The sequence below is a fragment of the Artibeus jamaicensis genome, unplaced genomic scaffold (assembly GCF_021234435.1).
Source record: "Artibeus jamaicensis isolate MK-2021 breed Jamaican fruit bat unplaced genomic scaffold, CSHL_Jam_final contig_3126, whole genome shotgun sequence".
NCBI lineage: Eukaryota > Metazoa > Chordata > Mammalia > Chiroptera > Phyllostomidae > Artibeus > Artibeus jamaicensis.
Genome location: NW_026521723.1, coordinates 19,278,864 through 19,298,416, shown reverse-complemented (window position 1 = coordinate 19,298,416; position 19,553 = coordinate 19,278,864). Strand labels below are relative to the sequence as shown.

Genomic DNA, 19,553 nt, shown 5'->3' with positions numbered 1-19,553 from the left:
TTGGGAAGGTGGACGGATTTGATGGGCTCTGAGTTGTTTCTGGAGCCACAGCTCCGGGCCTGCACAGACTTTATTTGTACAGCAGGGACAGTCCTAGTTAATACCTCAACAACCGGGATGCCACCCGAAAGTTGGCAAAGGACTGACAAATCCATCCCCCGTTTTTGAAATATCTCTTTCCATGGCTTTTTAAGATAAAAGCTATTTGCAAATGCATCAGAGTAAAATAATGTCTGTCTCCAGATGAGAAGAACTTAAAATGAAGTTCTGGTTATGGATCTGATTATAATGCAACTGATAAAGAACATCTGGCCCTGGCTGGTGTGGTTCAGTGGATTGAGTGCCAGTCTCAGAACCAGAGGGTCGTAGGTTCAATTCCCAGTCAGGGCACATACCTGGGTTGCAGGCCAGGTTCCCAGTAGAGGGTGTGTGAGAGTCAACCACAGACTGATGTTCTCCCTCTTTTCTTCCCTCCCGTCCCCTCTCTCTGAAAATAAAAACTCTAAGCCCTGGCTGGCGTAGCTCAGTGGATTGAGCGTGGGCCTGCGAACCAGAGTATCGCGGTTCGATTCCCAGTCAGGGCACATGCCTGGGTTGCAGGCCAGTTCCCAGCAGGGGACGCATGAGAGGCAACCATACATTGATATTTCTCTCCTACTCTTTCTCCTTCCCTTCCCCTCTCTTGAAAAATAAATAAACAAAATATTAAAAAAAAAAAAATAAATAAAACCCTAAAAAAAAGAGCAATTGCTTAGGCCTGACTAATTTTTACAAGATTTCTGACTGACATCAATTTGTACAGAACTTCTGCTCTAAAGCAATAACACTGATTTGGAGAAAGAAAAGGTAATTACTATTTAATACAATAGACAAATAGTTGAAGAGACTAATTTATTTAAACGAATGTTTCTTTATTGGTAGTTGCATTTATTAACAGGAACCATTAATCGATAGCCCGTGGAAGGAAGCAGACCTCTTGTGTAACGTGTGGCTAGAAGCCGGTCAGTTCATCATCCTTGCTTTTGTCAGTCTGATAACCAGTAAGAGTCAAAGACTGCTCTTCTTGAGGAAGTGGCTTGAATATTTTCATGTGAATATAACTATTATGACCTACTCGCACCTGAAAGATAAAAGAGAGAGAAAGGAGGTTCATTTGCATGGATCTACGACAAGTGGGAATCCATAGACCTTTACAGGGTCATAAAAAAAGAAGGAACATTTTGCGATCACATGGATGGACCTGGAGATTATTATGCTAAGGGAAATAAGCAAGTCAATGATAGACAAAGGACATATGATCTCACTTGTATGTGGAATCTAATGAACAAAAGAAATTGATGAACAAAATAGAAATAGAGGCACAAATACATGGAACAGACTGACAGCTGTCAGGAGAGGGACTGGATGAAAAAAGGTGAAGGGTTCAGTCAAAGAATGTGTATGCATGGCACATAGGCACCCAACAGTGTGATGTGGGGGTGAGGCCAGGGGGAGTGAAGAAGGGAAATATGGAGAGATCAGTAATAGTGTAAACAGTAAAAATAAAAACAAAAAAATTATGCATAAGACCATAAAAGACTTCATGACAATAAGCTTTTCTGGAACAATATACCTAGACCAGCATTCTTAGACACTTGGTTTTCAAAAACCTATCACCTTATTTTATGAGAGAAATGGCAGGTTGAAGGTATGGCAAGTGACATAGGTCCTAGGTGTATTTTATTTTATATTTTAATACAATTCGGGCACAAATGAGGTGCATTTCATTTTCAAAGAGGTACAGAGGCACAATGGCACTTTTTTTGACTCTCAGACTGGGACAATTTATTTGCCACATGATTTAAGAAAGAAGAAAAACAGAACTGTCCTAGAAAATTTGAGATGTGTGGTTCTCAATATGTATATCATAACCTATTTTATAAATGCCCACTGGTAGGACTGAGCAGGGCCCAGGGGGTGGACAGTCTGGTCTCCCTTCTAAAGTAAACTGATCTTGCTGGAAGGTTATTGGTATGAAGATTGAAATGGTAGTTTGGGTAAGAATTTCTACTTTTGATCTTGTTTGAGACAATAAAGTTTTGCTTAGAATAATATTTAGTGTGTTCTGATGACCCTTCCTAACCTAATTTTATTTTATTTTAAAATTTTTAAAAAGATTTTTATTTATTTATCTATTTGTTTATTTGTTTATTTATTTATAGAAAGAGGAATGGAAGGAGAAAGAGAAGGAAATATCAATGTGTGGTTGCCTCTTGCACACTCCCTACTGGGGACCTGGCCTGCAACCCAAGCATGTGCCCTGACTGGGAATTGAACCAGTGACCCTTTGGTTCACAGGCTGGCACTCAGTCCACTGAGTCACACCAGCCAGGGTTGCTAACCTCATTTTAAAAAATGCCATTTATCAAATGTTTCTTCTGTGTCAGATACTATGATGCGCATTTTATATACATGATTCTATTTACTACTTATTATGGGCCCGAAAAATGTGGAACAATGATGATTTTATAGATGCTGAAGCAGATTCAGAGTGATTCAGGACAATAATTTCCCATAAATCTCTGTTTTGGACAGAGCCAAAACTCAGAATCAGATTTCAACAGTTATGTTGTTTTTACTCTGTGGCACAGGTGGCAAACACAAGGCCCTCGGGCCAAATCTGGCCCCCTCCACCTTGTTTTCTCTGTTCCTGCCCCTTTTTTCCACCCAGTGGCAGTGCCCGGCTCTCCCTCAACTGTTCAGGAGTAATTACATTTACACAGTTCTAACATTACATTTGGCCCTTTGAAAGCAACCACAAGGCTAATGTGGCCCCAGGTGAAAATAAGTTTGACACCCCTGATCTGTGGTGTAAGCTATTAAAAGCATTCATTCCATGCTTGGAGCAGGGCACCAGCCTTTGCATATATTATTACAGCCAGTAGTTAAGCATCAGACCCCCTGGCTTCTGCTTTTACAGTTGTCTGATCTCTGTTACTTTACCTTCCTGGGGGTCAGTTGTCTCATCAGTAACACAAGAAAAACAATCTTACTTATCTAATAGATTTGTTGAGAAAATTAAATGAGATAATACATGCCCACTCTTAGAACAGTGCCTGGTACGTTCTCTGTGCTCAGGAAATTTTTGCTTCCTTGGTTCCACACAACACCATGCAAAGTGGGTTATTGTTTGCTTTGTGTGGATAAAGCAATGATGCCTCAGAGGAGATGAGGAGCTGCAATCACATAGGTTTTGACTAGCAGAACAAGTCCAACAAAGGTTCAAAGCCAGGACCAAAGCCTACAATCCTTCCATTTTACCACCTGCCTTTGGATAGGCCTCTGAGAAGGAGCAGAGAGGGTCACATCACCAGCAACACCTTCAGTTCAGTCTAGAGTGGCTCAGAGCAAAGGGATTAACAACCTAGGCTGATAGGAAGTCTGAGGGAACTGGGGTCAGTGGCTATGGTCCAGTAGGAGAAATCTGTAACAGAAGGAAGGAGAAGGCAGGGAAAGAGGGTAGGGGAGGAGGAAAGGGAAGAGAAGAGACTGTGTTTAAGCCCGGGCAGGTGATCTTTAGGCAAGACATTTTCAAGATAGTTTTCTGATGTGTTTTTAAAGAAGTTTATGAGCTATAATCAATATGTGACAGTTACACACTTAGATTAATTGTAAATTATTAAAATAATGATCCTAATTTTGATGGAATGCTTGTTATGGAACAAAATCATTTTTTATTTGGAAAGAGTTCTTTTCCAGCTATGAGGAGAGCAGGCTGCTTTCTGAGCACAGGGCAGGCTCTCACACCCCAGGGCCCCACACCCTGCACACACCCCAGGGCCGGGCATATTTCATGGCTCCAATTTGGTAGGACTGAGTCCATCCACTTCCATGATTCAGTATTGTGATTTTCTTGTGCTGAGCTGGTTAGCACTGCTTATTATATTCTCTCTTTTAAAAAGTTTTTAGAAAATTTTAATATCTTATAATGATTTTTTTCTTAAAAAAAAAAGCCAGACTGCGCCTCAGTCAATTATTTACTAAACATCAAGTAAATGCATTTGAATGTCTATTGTTATATTCAGTAAATCAGAATTATCCTCTCAATACTAAAGGACAAAACTGACTCCCAAATGTCCTGAGTTGACTCATCAAATTGGAGCCCTCTCAGTAAGTACACAGCTTTTTCTTCCATTGGAGCTGGAGCAATACATCATTTAATTTTTCGATATAGATATAAATTAATTAAAAATATTTTAATGTTTCATTGCTTTATAATATACCTTCAGTGCCACAAGTTGAATCTGAGTTGTAAAAAATTTTAAATTATATTAATCAAAATGAAAATGGGCAAAAGAGGTTTAAGTGAGTTTCCCAGTCAATGATTGAAGTTATTCCTTACATCCACTCATTTAGACACATAGAAGCATGATGCTTCGAGGTGAAATAAGCTTCAGGAGAGCTCTGGTCCAGCCCTGGCCTTCAGACTCCCACTTCACATGCGAAGTAGTCACAGCCGCAAGCTAAACATGATCTGAACTTCTATGAAATCTTTTTCTATACAATTTCTGGAAATTAAGTGAAGAACCAGTATAAGAAGGCTTTCTAAATTAACAAGAGAAAGGTGACATAAATACACTGACATTTACTAAATCTGAGAGTTTACTCCTTGGGAAGCATGCAGGGTGGGCATCTTGATTTAGGACAAGGTGAAGGAGGAGATGATATGGAAGAGGTGACAGGGAGCACCACATAAAGTGAGAAATATAGTCTCTTAGTGCCAAAGTGGATGTTGACGTCTAACCTTAATGTAGTAATTTACTCCAGCAACCACTTGAGTTTTGTATTCCACAGCTTCAAATTCTTCATAAGTTTCATTTGTTTTTTCTTCAAGCTGTGGTTTAACCTTAAGAAAAGAAAAGAACAAAGAAATTATCAAAAATATATTGTATTCCATTTATGCAATTTACACATGCAGGACCTCACATCCTGAAATGATGATAATGAGATCTGTGAGCTATTTTCATTTTTCTTTTTTGGTTGCCTCTCACATGCCCCCAACTGGTGACACAGACCCCAACACCAGCATGTGCCCTGACTGGGAATCAAACCAGCGACCCTTTGGTTTGCAGACCAGTGTTCAATCCATTGAGCCACACCTACTAGGGTGTAGTTTTATATTTCAAAGAAAAAAAAACCACCTATTTTTTCAAATGCTTTTATTTTCTTTGATGCATGATTTAGTAGAAATCTATTTTTAATAAATAAAAATATTAAGTCTGGCTCAAATATGACTTGATCACATTTGTTTCAGTATGCTATAGATTTTATTAGATAAAATTTTATTTCGTATTTTGGTGTCTGTAGTCTTCCCTAAATGGCTGTACTGTCTTGTTTGCTTGTTTTCCATCATTATTTATTCCACCTGTACCCTCTTGCATGTGATTTCACTCATATGTGGAATCTAATTAACAAACTTAACTATCAAGTAAAACAGAGACAGACTCAGAGAGAGCAGGCTGACATGTATGGAGGGCAGGGACGGTGGGTGAGGACTTGGGGGGTGGAAAGAATGGGGGGAAGTGTTTCAGGAACTACTATAAAGGACACATGGACAAAACCAAGGGGGAAGGTGGAAGCAAGGGAGGGAGGTGGGTTTGGCTGGGGTGGGTGGAATATGTGGGGGGCAGGATAATGCAGACAACTATAATTGAACAACAATAAAATAATTGAAAAAAGAACTTATGAACATGGAAAAGAGGCAATAATTGTGGGGAGGAATGGGTAGATGGAAAAGACCTATCTTTAATAAGATCACATGGGCTGACTAAAAGGTCAAATTTTGTTGCCTTAGGGTCAGTTTACATGAACTTCATTTGGTAATATAGTAATTCCTTTTTAAACTGTCACCTTAGGATATATTTTTGATTTTAGAGAGAGAGGAAGAGAGGAAGATAGAGAGAGAGAGAAAGAAATAGAGAGAGACAGACATTGATGTGAGTGAGAAACATCTATCAGTTGCCTCCTGAACATACCCTGACAGGGGATCTATCCTATAACCTAGGTATGTACTGTAAGAGGGAATCAAACCCCTAACCTTTTTGGTGTACAGGACAATGCTCCAACCAACTGAGCCTTCCGGCCAGGGCTGGCTATACGGTAATGTTTTGAGTGGCAAAGCTTTATAGTTATATATGTCTCTGACTAATATGAAAAAGGAGCAGGGGGAGAACAATAATTACTCTTCCATTAAAAAGTTTGTTTGGAGATAATTCCTGACTCAAAATTGCAAAAACAGTACTGTATATCTCAAGATCCTTAATTTAACCTCATCTGCAAGTCCATTTGCTGAGTAAGGGGACATTTTTATAGGATCCAGGAGTTTGAATGGCCATCATTCTGTCAAACACGGAATAATAAGCTTAGATGCCAGAATTCTTAAACCAAGGATAAGGGAGCAAGAGAGTCTCAAATGCAGTAAGTCAACTTTGACTGAACCCAAGTTTTCGGTGTAGGTCCTTTATTCGGCTCTCAGTTGGGCCTCATGTACTAGTGCCCACCATGGTCTCTCTCGCTGGATTGCTGCTAAGAGTAGAGCTCGAGCCTTTGCTCTGGGGGAGGACAGGTAGTAGCTTGTCTTGCAGGGTGGAGGACAGTGAGAAGGAAGGATCTGGGGGCAGTCTGACTGCTCCTCAGAGAGACAGCCATCAATCCTCTGGCTTTAGCCCCGTGCCTCAGTTTCCTCTCCATCAGTTTCTGGAGTGGCTCGTGCTTGAGGTAGTTTGGAGTTCTGCAGTGAGGACCTGCTTGCATCTGGCTCAGACATTCCCCTCTGTGGCTCAAGTATCTGGATGGCTCAGTCACTTTCCATTGTTCATCTCTTTTCTATCTCCACACTTTTTTTCCCCTTCTTATCCTTTATGCCACATTCCTTAATGTTAACATCCTGCATAAGGACAGTATATATATCAGGAACAGGGAGTTGACAATCATAGACTATTATTTCATGGACTACAGACCTTATTAAAGTTTCACCACTTCTTCCACAGTCCTTTTTCTTTGGAGGAGCCTCTCCAAGACGGCTTCCTAGTTCAGTCAGTTATTTCTGCTTCTCTGGTTTGTAACAGTTGCCAGTCTCTCCTTGCCTTTCTTGACATTGACACTTTTGAAGAAGACTGGACAGTTATTTTGTAGACTGGCTCTCAGTTTGGGTTTGTCTAATGTTTTTTCATGATGGTTTAGCTGAGCATTTCATTGTTTTTGGACTCCGTATTGTCGATTTTCTGTGTGGTTTGGTTGCATTTATTGTTGTTAAAACTTTATTGTTTTTAGATTTGGTTGTGCGTGGATGCAAGGTATTTCCACCTACGCCTCCATCTTGGCGGAAGTCCTCGATCTCCACACTTTTGTCTTTATGTCTAAGATGGTCTTTGCCTATCTCCTGTTGTCTTTATAGCTGTGTGTCTGTGCCCCTTTCCCCTGATCCTTTTCTATTATTTAGAGGGAAGAGGAAAATAAACACATGTGCTTGATGCACCTTGTTTATTAGGAAGTTGACTCCAAGTCCTTCACTGAAGCATCTACAGTCCAAGACAGACCTCCAGTCCTTCCCATCAGTGTGCAACTGTTTTCAATTCTTTCCTATTGGTGCCTCCCTTTGGGTGCCACAAGTATTTTCAAGAATGAAGCCATTTGCAAGCTAGGCATTCTCAGACCACTTTTGAGGGGCAAACACTTCCTGGACTTAACACTTATTTCTTTCTGTCAACTTCCGAATGATGGGAAGAATTTGATTGCTTTCTTGAGATGAAAAATGAAGCTCCAAATGGAGGAAGGAAGAAGATGAACAGTGAAGAAAGACCAGAAATGAGAAGAGAGAGGGCGTAGGAGAGAAAAGGCAAAGTGGGTAATGATGGAGAGAGAGGATGAATGAGGAAAGGGGTTACTGTCCTGCTGCTTCCTCTGTTCTAACCAGTTTCAGCCAACGCTGGGTACCAGTCAAGTTAGAAAGGGTTGTAAAGGGTTAAACTGTACACAAAACCCAAAATTATCTATTTTAACTTCTCACAAATGAGGAACCTGGCCTGTGAGGAAAACATGACCGCTTATGGCTAATTAATTGCTAATTATAGTTATTTAAAGTTTTGAATTCCTTGCCGGATGACTTAAATATCTGTTATCTGTTGCAGTTATCTGTACTCTTTCTGGTTTCCAGTCTTTTGGTCCTGTTTTTACCACATATCACAAGTATTTATTTCTATCTGTCCTAGCTGGAGCTGCAGCTGTCCATCGTATCTGTGCAGTTTGGAAGCCCAGAGTCTCCCACGACAGAGCGGTTCTGGTTTGTTTCTGTAAATGCACCAGCTCCTGCCAGAGTGTGTGCCCTGATTGCAGGTTCACTGTAGTGTCTTCCCCGGGATCTGGAGGGATTCAGTTGCAGGACCCCCTGCAGATACCAAAATCTGCAGATGCTCGAGTCCCTTATATGAAATGGCATAGTACGTATTTGCACATAGCTTGTAGCATACTTCATTAGTGTGTTTTCAGTATAGGGCTTGGCACAGGGCAAATTTAAGTGTTGCTTTTTGGAACTTTCTGGGATTGTTTTCCCCAAACATTTTGATACACCTTTGGTTGAATTTGCAGATATGACACCAGTGGATATAGAAAACCTACTTATTTATTAGCTGTAGCCTTGCTCCCTTTTTCATAAAACAGATTTTCGTTGTTGGAAGCTATGAACTAAGGTCATAAGATTTAAGCTGAGGAGCAGGAAAAGGGGCAGAGCAGGAAGAAGCTGGTCAGTGAAACCTCAAGTTTCAGAAAGCAGCTTGGTGCTGAACGACCCCCAGGATGGATGTTCAGAGGGTGAAGGCCCAGCTAGGAGTGATGTTCAGGAGCCTGGTGGAAAACAGCCAGACCTTGGGCTGAACACAGTTGGGGTTCAATTCCTCAGCCTGCCATGCATGGTGGTGGCTGAGGTGCTGGAGGAAACAGTGTCGGGGAATTGCTTGGCGTCCCAGCAGGAGAAGGATGCTACCTGCGAGGAGCACCTGGTGACATACACATAACCCAGGGCTGTTCAAGCATTTCTTACTGCTGCAGAGCATGAATCTTGGCAAACCGTTAGTGCTCTGGGATCTGAGGATTCCAGCCACACCACACACAACACCCAGGAGTTTTTCTTGTATCTAATATTTCTGCAGAATCATTTAGACTATGCATCCTTTAGGAAAGAATAGATGGAAGGGTAATGGTGGCAACATGGATAGGCCATATTTTGGAAAGATTTACAGTGTAGTAAGGAAGGAGAGTTTGGGTAGCAGCATGAAAATACAGTAGGGCTGGTGAGAGGTGTCTTGTAGACATTTGCTGTCTGACCATGTTCTGAGGGAAGGGGGAAGCATGGGGCAAGGCACCCAGTGCACATGAAGTCATGGCACCTGGCATAAGAGAGGCGGGGCTGACTTAAGAAAAGAGGACAAGGTCTTAGCTGGGAGGGTGAAATGAGATCAGAGCGGGTACATAAATCAGGGCATTCTTACACAGGATGACCACAATCTTCTATGAGCAGAACTGAGACACTGGCTGGGGGGACCATGGTGATAGGAGGGATTGAGGAACTGAGGAGACATAAGGTCCAGTTCCATCTCTGTGGGGCTTCTAGAAAAGGACTAACAAGCTAAGACAAAAAGGATGTTTTGGCAGCCCCATGGTTCTATTGCTGTTATTCACTGGCGTGAATCCTAGATTTGTAATGGGTGAATTTTCTGTAGTTTTGTATGTTCCTTGATCAATTTTTTGTGAACCTGGAGCAGAAGCTGAGGAGGAAGTGGTGGCAGTGGGAGTGACCTCTAACTGAGGACTGGGATGCCAGAAGCTCACGGGGTCATGGAAACAAGGGATGGAGGAGAGTATGGAACCACCCATTGTGGGCCCAGGCAGCACGGGTGATCTCATGGGCCTATGCGCATGATGGCGATGGGAGGGTGAGTGCCTGAAGGAATCTGGGGTGGTTGCATGGCAGGTTCTCTGGGGCTAGGGCCATGGGAGAGGTGACTGAGGAGGAGGCTATAGTCAGAGAGTAGAACACAAACTGGTGGGTGAGTGAGTGCCATGACATGCTAAGCCCCGAGGTGTGTCCATAATGGTATGAGACGGGGTGTTTGTGTGGTGTCGTGGCAGACTAAAACCACAGTCTGTGTGCATGCCAGTAATTGTACGCAGGGATGTGGTCTGACTTGTATGTGTGGGTTTTATGTGTATGTACCCGTGCATATGTAATTATAGCTCTTATTTCTAAAAATAATTATTGAAATCATATTTCTTTCCTGCCCATAAATATTGTCAGAAATCTCATGCAATATATATATAATGAATATTATATATATATCCATTGCTTATATATAATGTATATAATGTATATATATCCATATATATAATGAATATATAAATATATATTACAGCTCTGAGGTCAGCAGGGCAAAAGGTGTTATCTTCATTTCATAAGTGACACAGAATATTTTGGCAACACTGTGTTTTTAGAAAGCTCATCTCTCTCAGATTTCTTAGGACATCATGTGTCTCTGATCCTGTAGGCAAGTGAAGTCATGGACAGCAGCAAGGGCATTACTTATATTACTTATATATATAAGTAATATATATTTATATTTACTTATAATATAAAATAATGGAAAGCAGTAATGGTCCAGAAGCTATTGCTGGTCAAGTCATTCACTTAATCATTAATTACATATATACAAGGTGAGGCAAAAGTAGGTTTACAGTTGTAAGTACCTGAAACATAGAGCTTATGCTTATATTATTATTTACATATTAATCATTGTATTTTTCATGTGACCAACTATAAAACTACATTTGGCCCACCCTGTATTATTGGTTTTTATGGGTGGGGCATGTATGAGTCTTTATTTCCTTGTGTATATCTCTTATCTCCAACCTACTTTGTAAATTTCCGAGGGCAGGGACTATCCTTACATCTTTAATATCCCTTCTCTGTCTATAGTAATTCACATACTGTGCACATCATCAATGTCTTCTGAATGAAGAGCCTGGGCTTGTTTTTTTGTGACAACTTTTCTCCCTAAATAGGAAGAAGGGTATAGCCAAGACACTCAACTGATACCCAGAGAATCTCAGAAGGGGAGGTTTCTTTCACATGTACTCTGGTCCCAAGTACTGTAAGCCTAGTACATGATTCTGAAATTACCATCCGTCTCTGTTATCTTCCGAATGGGGACACTCTTTTCCTTTCTCCTCAGAAGTGTTCATCTTCTGAACCCCAAACCTCGTTTGATCTTCTTATCTAACCTCATTCAACACCCGTCTCTCATTTTGATGTCAAATTCCTTGAGTATGCAGTTATCATTTTTCAACATGCTTTCTCCTCTCAATGGAATGACCTTTCCTTTCCTTTCCCTCCTTCCTAATGGGGTTCTTCCTTCCGTTGGCATTCTACCAGGAAGCTCTCCAACAACATCAGGGAAAGCCAATGAAGTTCAGCTCCTTCAAGAGCACCCATATTTTAATGGGTAATTTCCCTAAATGGATTGGAAACTCCTTGAGGGCAGGCCCATGTCTTACTGTCCTCATGGAACTTCTATGATATTTATTTTATTTTAATTTATTATTTTTTTACTATTTATTTATTTGTTATTTATTTAAAAATTTTATTTAGTTATTTTTCAAGTACAGTTTTTTGTCTGTTTCTCCCATCCCAGCCCCCCCCCGCCCCGTGCTCCCCACCTCCCTCCCATTTCCACCCCCCTTAGTTCTCGTCCCTGTGTCCTTCCTATTTGTTCCTCCAAATTCCTCCCCCTTTTCTCCCTTAACTTCTATGATATTTAAAACAGTGCTAGATACCTAAGACATATTCAAGAATTTGCCGATATCCATTACTCGTGCTGATTTAAACCTGAGGCCTGCTGCTTGCACAGAAAAGGCGAATTTGCCACACCATATCTCACCACTGTTTTTCCCTCACCCCACGTGACTCTCCAGATTCCTGCCACTGTATGGTAGAAAAGGCAGGTGGTCAAAAATAAAAAATCTGGAGATAGGCTAGCTTCCTGATTAGGTGGTTATTAACATCTTTGAATCTCAGTTTCTTCATTTGAAAAATGGGCATCATGCTTTTCTCCCTGCCCCAGGGGTTAGAAAGATCAAAATGAGAGATTGAAAAGGAGGGCAAAGCTTTTACAGCTGCAAAGTGCCTTTCTGGGGTGAGGAAGCTATTAGAAATACCTATGTCTCATTCTCCCTCTCTGACAGGATTGGAACCCGAGATGCATGGCAAGAAATGGTTCACAGACAAATATTACTAACAATGCAAGGCCTTTGGATAGCTTCTTTTTTAAAAAAACAAACAAGTTCTTGCTAACCAAGATAGGCTTTTAAAAATCATTAAAATTAAGCTCTGGCTGGTGTAGCTCAGTGGATTGAGCATTGGCTGAGAACCAAAGGGTCTCCAGTTCAATTCCCAGTCAGGGCACATGCCTGGGTTGTGGGCCAGGTCCCTGTTGGGGGCCACGTGAAAGGCAACCACACATTGATGTTTCTCTCCCTCTTTTTCTTCCTCCTTTCCCCTCTCTCTAAAAATAAATAAATAAAATCTTTAAATAAATATAAAAAATCATTAAAATTAAAGTTTTCCATACCCTGTATATTTTAAATCTCTTAGTCTTCATTTTTCTTATAGCTCTGCTCCTTGGAGAGTCTCCAGGGGATTTTCCATTTTTAGAGATGCTTTCAGGCAAAAATCTGAAGTAAACAATAGTGATGCCTCACCTAGGCATATTTTCTCAGTCTTAACAGCTCTGAGGTCAGCAGGGCAAAAGGTGTTATCTTCATTTCATAAGTGACACAGAATATTTTGGCAACACTGTGTTTTTAGAAAGCTCATCTCTCACAGATTTCTTAGGACATCATGTGTCTCTGATCCTGTAGGCAAGTGAAGTCGTGGACAGCAGCAAGGGCACTACCTGAGAGCTGGTTAGAAATGCAGACTATCAGCCCCACCCCGGACCCACTGGGCCAGAATCTGCATTTTAACAAGCCCCCAGGTGACTCATGTGCACATTCAAGTTTGAGAACACTGACTCTAAACAGGGATTCAACAAAAGCATTAATTATCTTCTTCAGGAAGACAAGACAACTCCAAGGTGTTTGTTCTTTAAAAGAACTCTTTGAAGAGAAATATTTATCACCAAAAAATGGATGGTAGAATTCCAGGCATCTGATCTGTTAGAGAGATTGTAAGGGCCCTACATGGAGAATTCCATCTTTTCCACTTACACAAGAAGCTGATCTTGCTTGCTAAACAGTGTCATAGAATGAAGTTTCAAAGAAAAAGCAAGAAGGAATGCTACAAGAAAATAGAAAACAAGGCCTGAACTGCGGGGCTCATTTGGTTGAGTGTCTTCCAGCAAACAGAAAGGTCACTGGTTCTATCCCTGCTCAGGGCACAAGCCTGGGTGCTCGTGAGAGGCGCTTGCGAGAGGCACTCTATCCATGTTTCTCACACACATCGGTGTTTCTCCCCCTCTCCTAATCCCTCCTGCCCCCCAGCTCTAAAAATAAATAAATAAATAAAAAGAAAGTGGAAAATGTTACAAGCCTAAAATAGTAATTTGTATTTTTCTTTTAATAAAATATACAATATAATAAATTTTATTATATGGGTGATAGCTAACCAAACAACTTTCTAATAAACATTTAATGTCCTATTTTCAGTATAATCAATTCTGGAACCACCATGAACTATTCTACATCTATTCTCTACTAGTTTAATCATCTTCTAAATACTGAATGGAAAAAAAAAAGAAACATTCTCTATTTGGTTAAATTTGTAGGAAATTTGTAAGTGGATGGCCTCTACCATGTTCTTAATTCAACTCATTCAAAAAAAAATTTCTGTGCAATGCATTTGAAGTCCAGTTTGTCAAATTGTTAACAACCTCAGACTTTAATTATATGTTGGCTCCACATGGCGAGATTAGAAAAATTTCATCAGAAACTGAGTTAACAATCCTAGAATCATACATAGTAAAAGCTTTGGAGATGATCCAATAAAAATTCTTTTACAAATGGGAAACTGGGGCTCCGAGAGGGTGCATGACTTGTTCAAGCTCATTCTCACAGTCGAGATTATTAGATATTATTTCATCTTTTAAAAGAGGAAAACTCTCTTCGTTATAAGAAAGCCTGAAAAAAACTACACATGTCCCAGTATTCTGGTTTTCATGTTCACTCACATTTTTAACACAGGGCCCACCTAGGAACTAAAATTTTAGATTAAACCATTCCATGGGGTGCATTCAACTCACCTCATCAGCAATCTCCTGGACTTCTGGAGTAGCAGGTTTGGCTTTAGTTAAACCTCCAGGCATCATTTTGGCTAATCGCTTCTTTGCTGGGCAGGATACTGGAACTGAAGTGTCAGGTAAGCGTGGAGACTCCTGTCTTTAAAGAGGGTTGTTCTGAGCTCCGCCTATAAAATGTTTTATTTTCCTTAAGAGCACAAGGAAAATGAGTATGTGTTGAGACAAGTCTTCCTGCTTTGCCAATAGAATAGCTAACAGGGATTGGGAGGAGCTTGTAGTTGAAGCTGAACAAGTGGTTTTGCACAAGGAGTCATGATGTAGTAAGAACTACACTTAGGGGAGTATAGTTCTTCCCTAAGAACTCACTGTCAGCACTCTCTGACAATGGTTCCATCCTGTTGCAGGTGAGTTGTGAAATTTGAGGCCACAGTCAGAGTTTCCTAATGTTTCAAAACCTCTTACATGCTATTTTATTTTTTTAAATACTTTATTTGTTTATGTTAGAGACGGGGAAGGGAAGGAGAGAGGGAAACATTAATGTTTCTCTCGCACGCCCCCTACTGGGGACCTGGCCCACAACTCAGGCATGTGCCCTGCCTGGGAATTGCACTGGCGACCCTGGTTTGTGGGCTGGCGTTCAATCCACTGAGCCACAACAACCAGAGTCTAAGTTTTATTTTTTTTAAGTAAATTTATAATGACAAGACTGATTATTCAGAATTTACTCAACTTTATAAAGAAAGTAAAAGGATTTATCTAGAGAACCAGGGCTGGATAATTGTATTTTACATTTATTTACATTTGTATAACTGTATAAAACACAGAAAAACACAAAGAATAAAATTACAAACTCCTATGTCCTATCATTCAACATTTTGTAATATTTTGTCATGCTTTCTATATATTTTTATACTTGTTTTTAAGAAATAAAATAGCTCTGGCTGGTGTAGCTCAGTTGGTTGAGCACCGGCTGTGAACGAAAGGGTCGTCAGTTTGATTCCCAGTGAGGGCACATGCCTGGGTTACAGGCCAAGTCCCCAGTGGGGGTCACGTGAGGGGCAACCACACATTGATGTTCCTCTCCCTCTTTTTCTCCCTCCTTTACCCTCTCTCTAAAAATAAATAAATAAAATCTTCAAAAAATATTATGCCCTCTACCCGAAGGGAAACTACATTGTGAATTTAGTATCTTTCTAGCTTATTTTTATACTTTGACTTAGTTTTTAAAAAAAATCTAGCTAGATCATGTACTGAACACACATTCTATATTATGAATTTTTCTATTCAACATGTTTTTGTTATTCCATGTTGATGTGCAGATAGATCAATCTAATTCATTTGCTTTAGCTTTATTATTTTTTAAAATATTTTATTTATTTATCTTTAGATGGGAAGGGAAAGAGAGAGGGAGAGAAATATCAGTGTATGGTTGCCTCTCTTGTGTCCCCTGCTGGGAACTGGCCTGCAACCCAGGCATGTGCCCTGACTGGGAATCAAACCAGTGACCCTTTGGTTCGCAGGCTGGTGCTCAACCCACCAACTACACCAATGGTAGCTACATCAATCCTGAGCTACACCAGCCAGGGCTGCTTTACCTTTATTCTATAATAGATTGATCTACCTATTATCTCTAGTCGTTCTATGTAAATTGGTATGCTGTTCCATATTCTACATACTTATACCTTACTGATGAAGATTTTGGTTGTTTCTGGTTTTTACCCTTATAAACAATATTGCATTTTCCCCTTTTGTACATGCATGAGGGTTTCTGCAGGCAACTTATCTTCTAGCAAAATTATTTTGTATGAATATTTATTTGTATTATTTTATTCAACTTTTGGAATGTGTAACATGCACGCATGATAAAAATGTTCCAAAGGAACAAAGGAGTTTTCCATACAAGTAATTCTTCACCTACACTAGTCCTCAGCCACCCTTCCACTCTCCAGAGACAACTATTGTCACCAGCTTCTTGCAGATTTCAGAGATATTTTTTACAAATGTGCAAATACTTAGCTACACACCTACATATATACACATGCATATACAGCATATACATTTTTCTTTTATAAATGATTAAATGGTACCCTACTACATAAACCATTATACACTTTGTGTTATCCCTCTCCATCTATTTTGGAGATTGTTCTACATTTCTACATAGAAAGGTGCTTCATTCATTGTAGTTTGGCAGGTGCTTGACAAATTCCTGGAGGTAAGTAGGTGTCTTGCTGAATAGTCTAAGAAATACTATGCAGAATGCTGTCCATGGAATGCTTTTGCCCACGTACAGAGAACAGCAAGTGTGGATGACATGGTGTAGTGACTCAAAAGGTCACTAGTCATTTTCAGACTTTGGCTCATCACTGGCCCCAGATAATCCTCGACTTCTTCCTTTGAGCTTCTCAAGTCAGGCCCTTTTGTATCCAGGCCTCCAACTTTTTCCAAGGTCATAGACCATTTCTTTGTTCACCAACTAGTCAAGGTGATCCTCTGAATCTCCCCAGTGGTCACAGGTAGGGTAAACAGCCTATCTTCTATTCCCTTTCTAGAGGCTGTGCTCTGTTATTGTCAGGTATTCTCTCTTGATTTGCAATGATTTCTTTTAGAAGCAAAAACTGCCCCAAAGCAAATACTGCTTTTGTGTTCACATTCCTACTCTGATATCCTGATTCCCCTCAAGGTAGTCTGGGTGCCTCTGGCTGAAGGAAATAGTTGTATATAAAGCGAAACAGAATTATCTCTGTGTTAATTATCTCTGTGTTAATTATCTCTGTGTTAATAGTTGTATATAAAGCGAAACAGAATTATCTCTGTGTTAATTATTATTACTTAAAACATGCAATTAATTAAATGCACATTTACTTTTAAGTATCTGTATGATTGCTCTATTGCACAGGTGGCAAACAGAAAACCATCAGGCCGATCTGGCCCTCCACCTTGTTTATCTGGCCCGGCATAGATAAACGGCAGATAAGCGGCAGGCAGCACCGGGCTCCTCGACCCTCGTTAGGGAACCAGCAACCTTTACAGTTCGTCAGTGGACCCTCAATCCACTGAGCCACATCAGTCAGGGAAAATTTTTTCAAATATGGACTAATACAGAATATTTTTGTATGACATAATTCATTATCGCTTTCTGAGAATAAATTAGCTTTCCTGATAAAATATTTAAGTAATTTTATAATAGAATTTAATGAAATTAAGAGGGTTGTTCTGTTTTTTTCCTGCATTCTATAGGTGTTTTTCCACCTATAGAATGTTTTATTTTCCTGAAGAGCGCAAGGAAAATGAATATGTGTTGAGACAAGTCTGCCTGCTTTGCCAATAGAATAGCTAACAGGGATTGGGAGGAGCTTGTAGTTGAAGCTGAACAAATGGGTTTGCACAAGGAGTCATGATGTAGTAAGAACTACACTTAGGGAAGAGTTACACTTAGTGAGTTCCCTAAGAACTCACTGTCAGCACTCTCTGACAATGGTTCCATCCTGTTGCAGGTGAGTTGTGAAATCTGAGGCCACAGCCAGAGTTTCCCAATGTTTCAAAACCTCTTACATGCTATTTTACTTTTTAAAATATTTTATTTGTTTATTTTAGAGACTGAGAAGGGAAGGAGAGAGGGAGAGAAACATTAATGTGTGGTTGCCTCTCGCACGCCCCCTACTGGGGATCTGGCCCATAACCCAAGATGTGCCCTGCCTGGGAATTGCACTGGCGACCCTGGTTTGTGGGCTGGCGTTGAAGCCATAAAATATTTATTTTATTTTCTCATAAAATAACTAGTTATTTTATTATAAAAAGCCCAATTAACTTAAACTTCTTGCATTTCTTACACTGGCTGTGGATGTAGTAAATTATTAGTGCTCCAATAAAATGTTTAAAATTATAAAAATATAAAATTGTATGTTCAACTCAATTGAATTGCAATAACTGCTACCTTAAAATGATTTGTTCTTGTAAACTTCTTTTTTATAAATCATGAGAATTTGGTTATTCCTTTTACGCTGTTTGGGTATAAGTTTTATTTTTTAATTTATGTTATTGTTTACTGTTTACATTCACTATTATTCCATATTAGTTTCAGATGTACAGCAAAGTGGTTAGAAAATCATGTACTTTACAGGGTTGGGTCTCCCCCCTGCTTCAAGTATCCACCTGGCCCCACACATAGTTGTCATGATGTTGTTGTTATTATTATTATTATTATTATTATTATTATTTGTTTTCCTGTTTTTTTCCTTTTCTTTCTTTGTTACCAGATTACTGACTATATTCTCTGTGCTGAAATCTACATCTCTGTGGCTATTCTGTAACTACCAATTTTCATCCTGCTTAATCCCGTCTCCTTTTTCTCTCAGCCCTCCAACACCCATCCCTCTGACACCTGTCAGACTGTCCTCTGTATCTATGAATCTGTTTTGATGGATAGAAGTTTGAAATGCCTATTTAACGAGCCTTCTTTATTAGCTTTTGTTTCTCTGTAGTTTCCGACACAAGAAAGAGAACTGGTGAGTGAAGTAAGATCCCAAGGCACAGTTTCTCCTGAGACTCTCAGGGGAAAGGAGTGGGGCAGGGCATGAGAATAATGACATATTAAAATTAAAAATCCACTGTACAACAATGTGAATGTACTTAACACCGGTGAACTGTACACCTAAAAGTGGTTAAAATGATGCATTATATGCATCTGTATATATGTTTATTGTGGCAAAAAATAAAGTAGTGCTAGCTTTGGCAGCACATGTACTAAAATTGGGACAACACAGAGAAGATTAGCATGGTCCCTGTGCAAAGATGCCATGCAAATTTATGAAGCATTCTCTATTTTAAAATAAATAAGTAAGTAAGTAAGTAAGTAAATGGATGTAAAAATCATGGAGGCCCACAGTGGCGAGAGACAGGAAGCAAGGCTGGCAAGTTTTGTAGCTGGGAGGGTGCTGGTGTGATTTATGTGTGAGGTCATCAAGATCTATGACAGAAGCAACTGGCTTTGGCTATGAATATTTCTGTGTTTGGTCATAGCTATAGTCTAGACATCAGCCTGTATTATAGTCGAGTCCTCCTCCCTGAGTCTCCTGCCTTCCAGCCAGGGACACTGACACACACCTAGCCATACAAGTCAGAAGCCACAAAATCATGGTTTATTTTCTTGTCTCCATCCTTCTATCAGAAAATTCTGCACATAAACGTTCTTGCCCAATAAATACTATGTGCTGTTTGTTCTCTATACAA

At 40.0% G+C, this 19,553-nt stretch overlaps 1 protein-coding gene and 1 non-coding gene across 2 annotated transcripts; one reads left to right on the top strand and one right to left on the bottom strand.

Moving 5' to 3' along the window:
* Positions 1–911: 911 nt before the first annotated feature.
* Positions 912–14,590, bottom strand: CSTA (cystatin A). Its single transcript, XM_053663126.1, has 3 exons — positions 14,325–14,590; positions 4,784–4,885; positions 912–1,120 (listed from the first exon to the last, which is right to left on the bottom strand). The coding sequence occupies exons 1-3, from the start codon at positions 14,388–14,390 to the stop codon at positions 992–994; spliced, it is 297 nt and encodes a 98-aa protein (XP_053519101.1). The 5' UTR covers positions 14,391–14,590; the 3' UTR covers positions 912–991.
* A 4,453-nt stretch (positions 14,591–19,043) lies between these two features.
* Positions 19,044–19,150, top strand: LOC119055577 (U6 spliceosomal RNA). Its single transcript, XR_005083723.1, has one exon. It is a non-coding gene; the product is annotated as a U6 spliceosomal RNA (small nuclear RNA).
* Positions 19,151–19,553: the final 403 nt, after the last annotated feature.

Bases quoted from the DNA above. Each gene is read 5' to 3' on its own strand.
- CSTA (XM_053663126.1), bottom strand. From the start codon at position 14,390: ATGATGCCTGGAGGTTTAACTAAAGCCAAACCTGCTACTCCAGAAGTC. The intron at 4,886-14,324 runs GTGAGTTGAATG...TCTTTTCTTAAG, and splicing joins TCCAGGAGATTGCTGATGAG to GTTAAACCACAGCTTGAAGA. The intron at 1,121-4,783 runs GTTAGACGTCAA...TTTATCTTTCAG, and splicing joins GAGTAAATTACTACATTAAG to GTGCGAGTAGGTCATAATAG.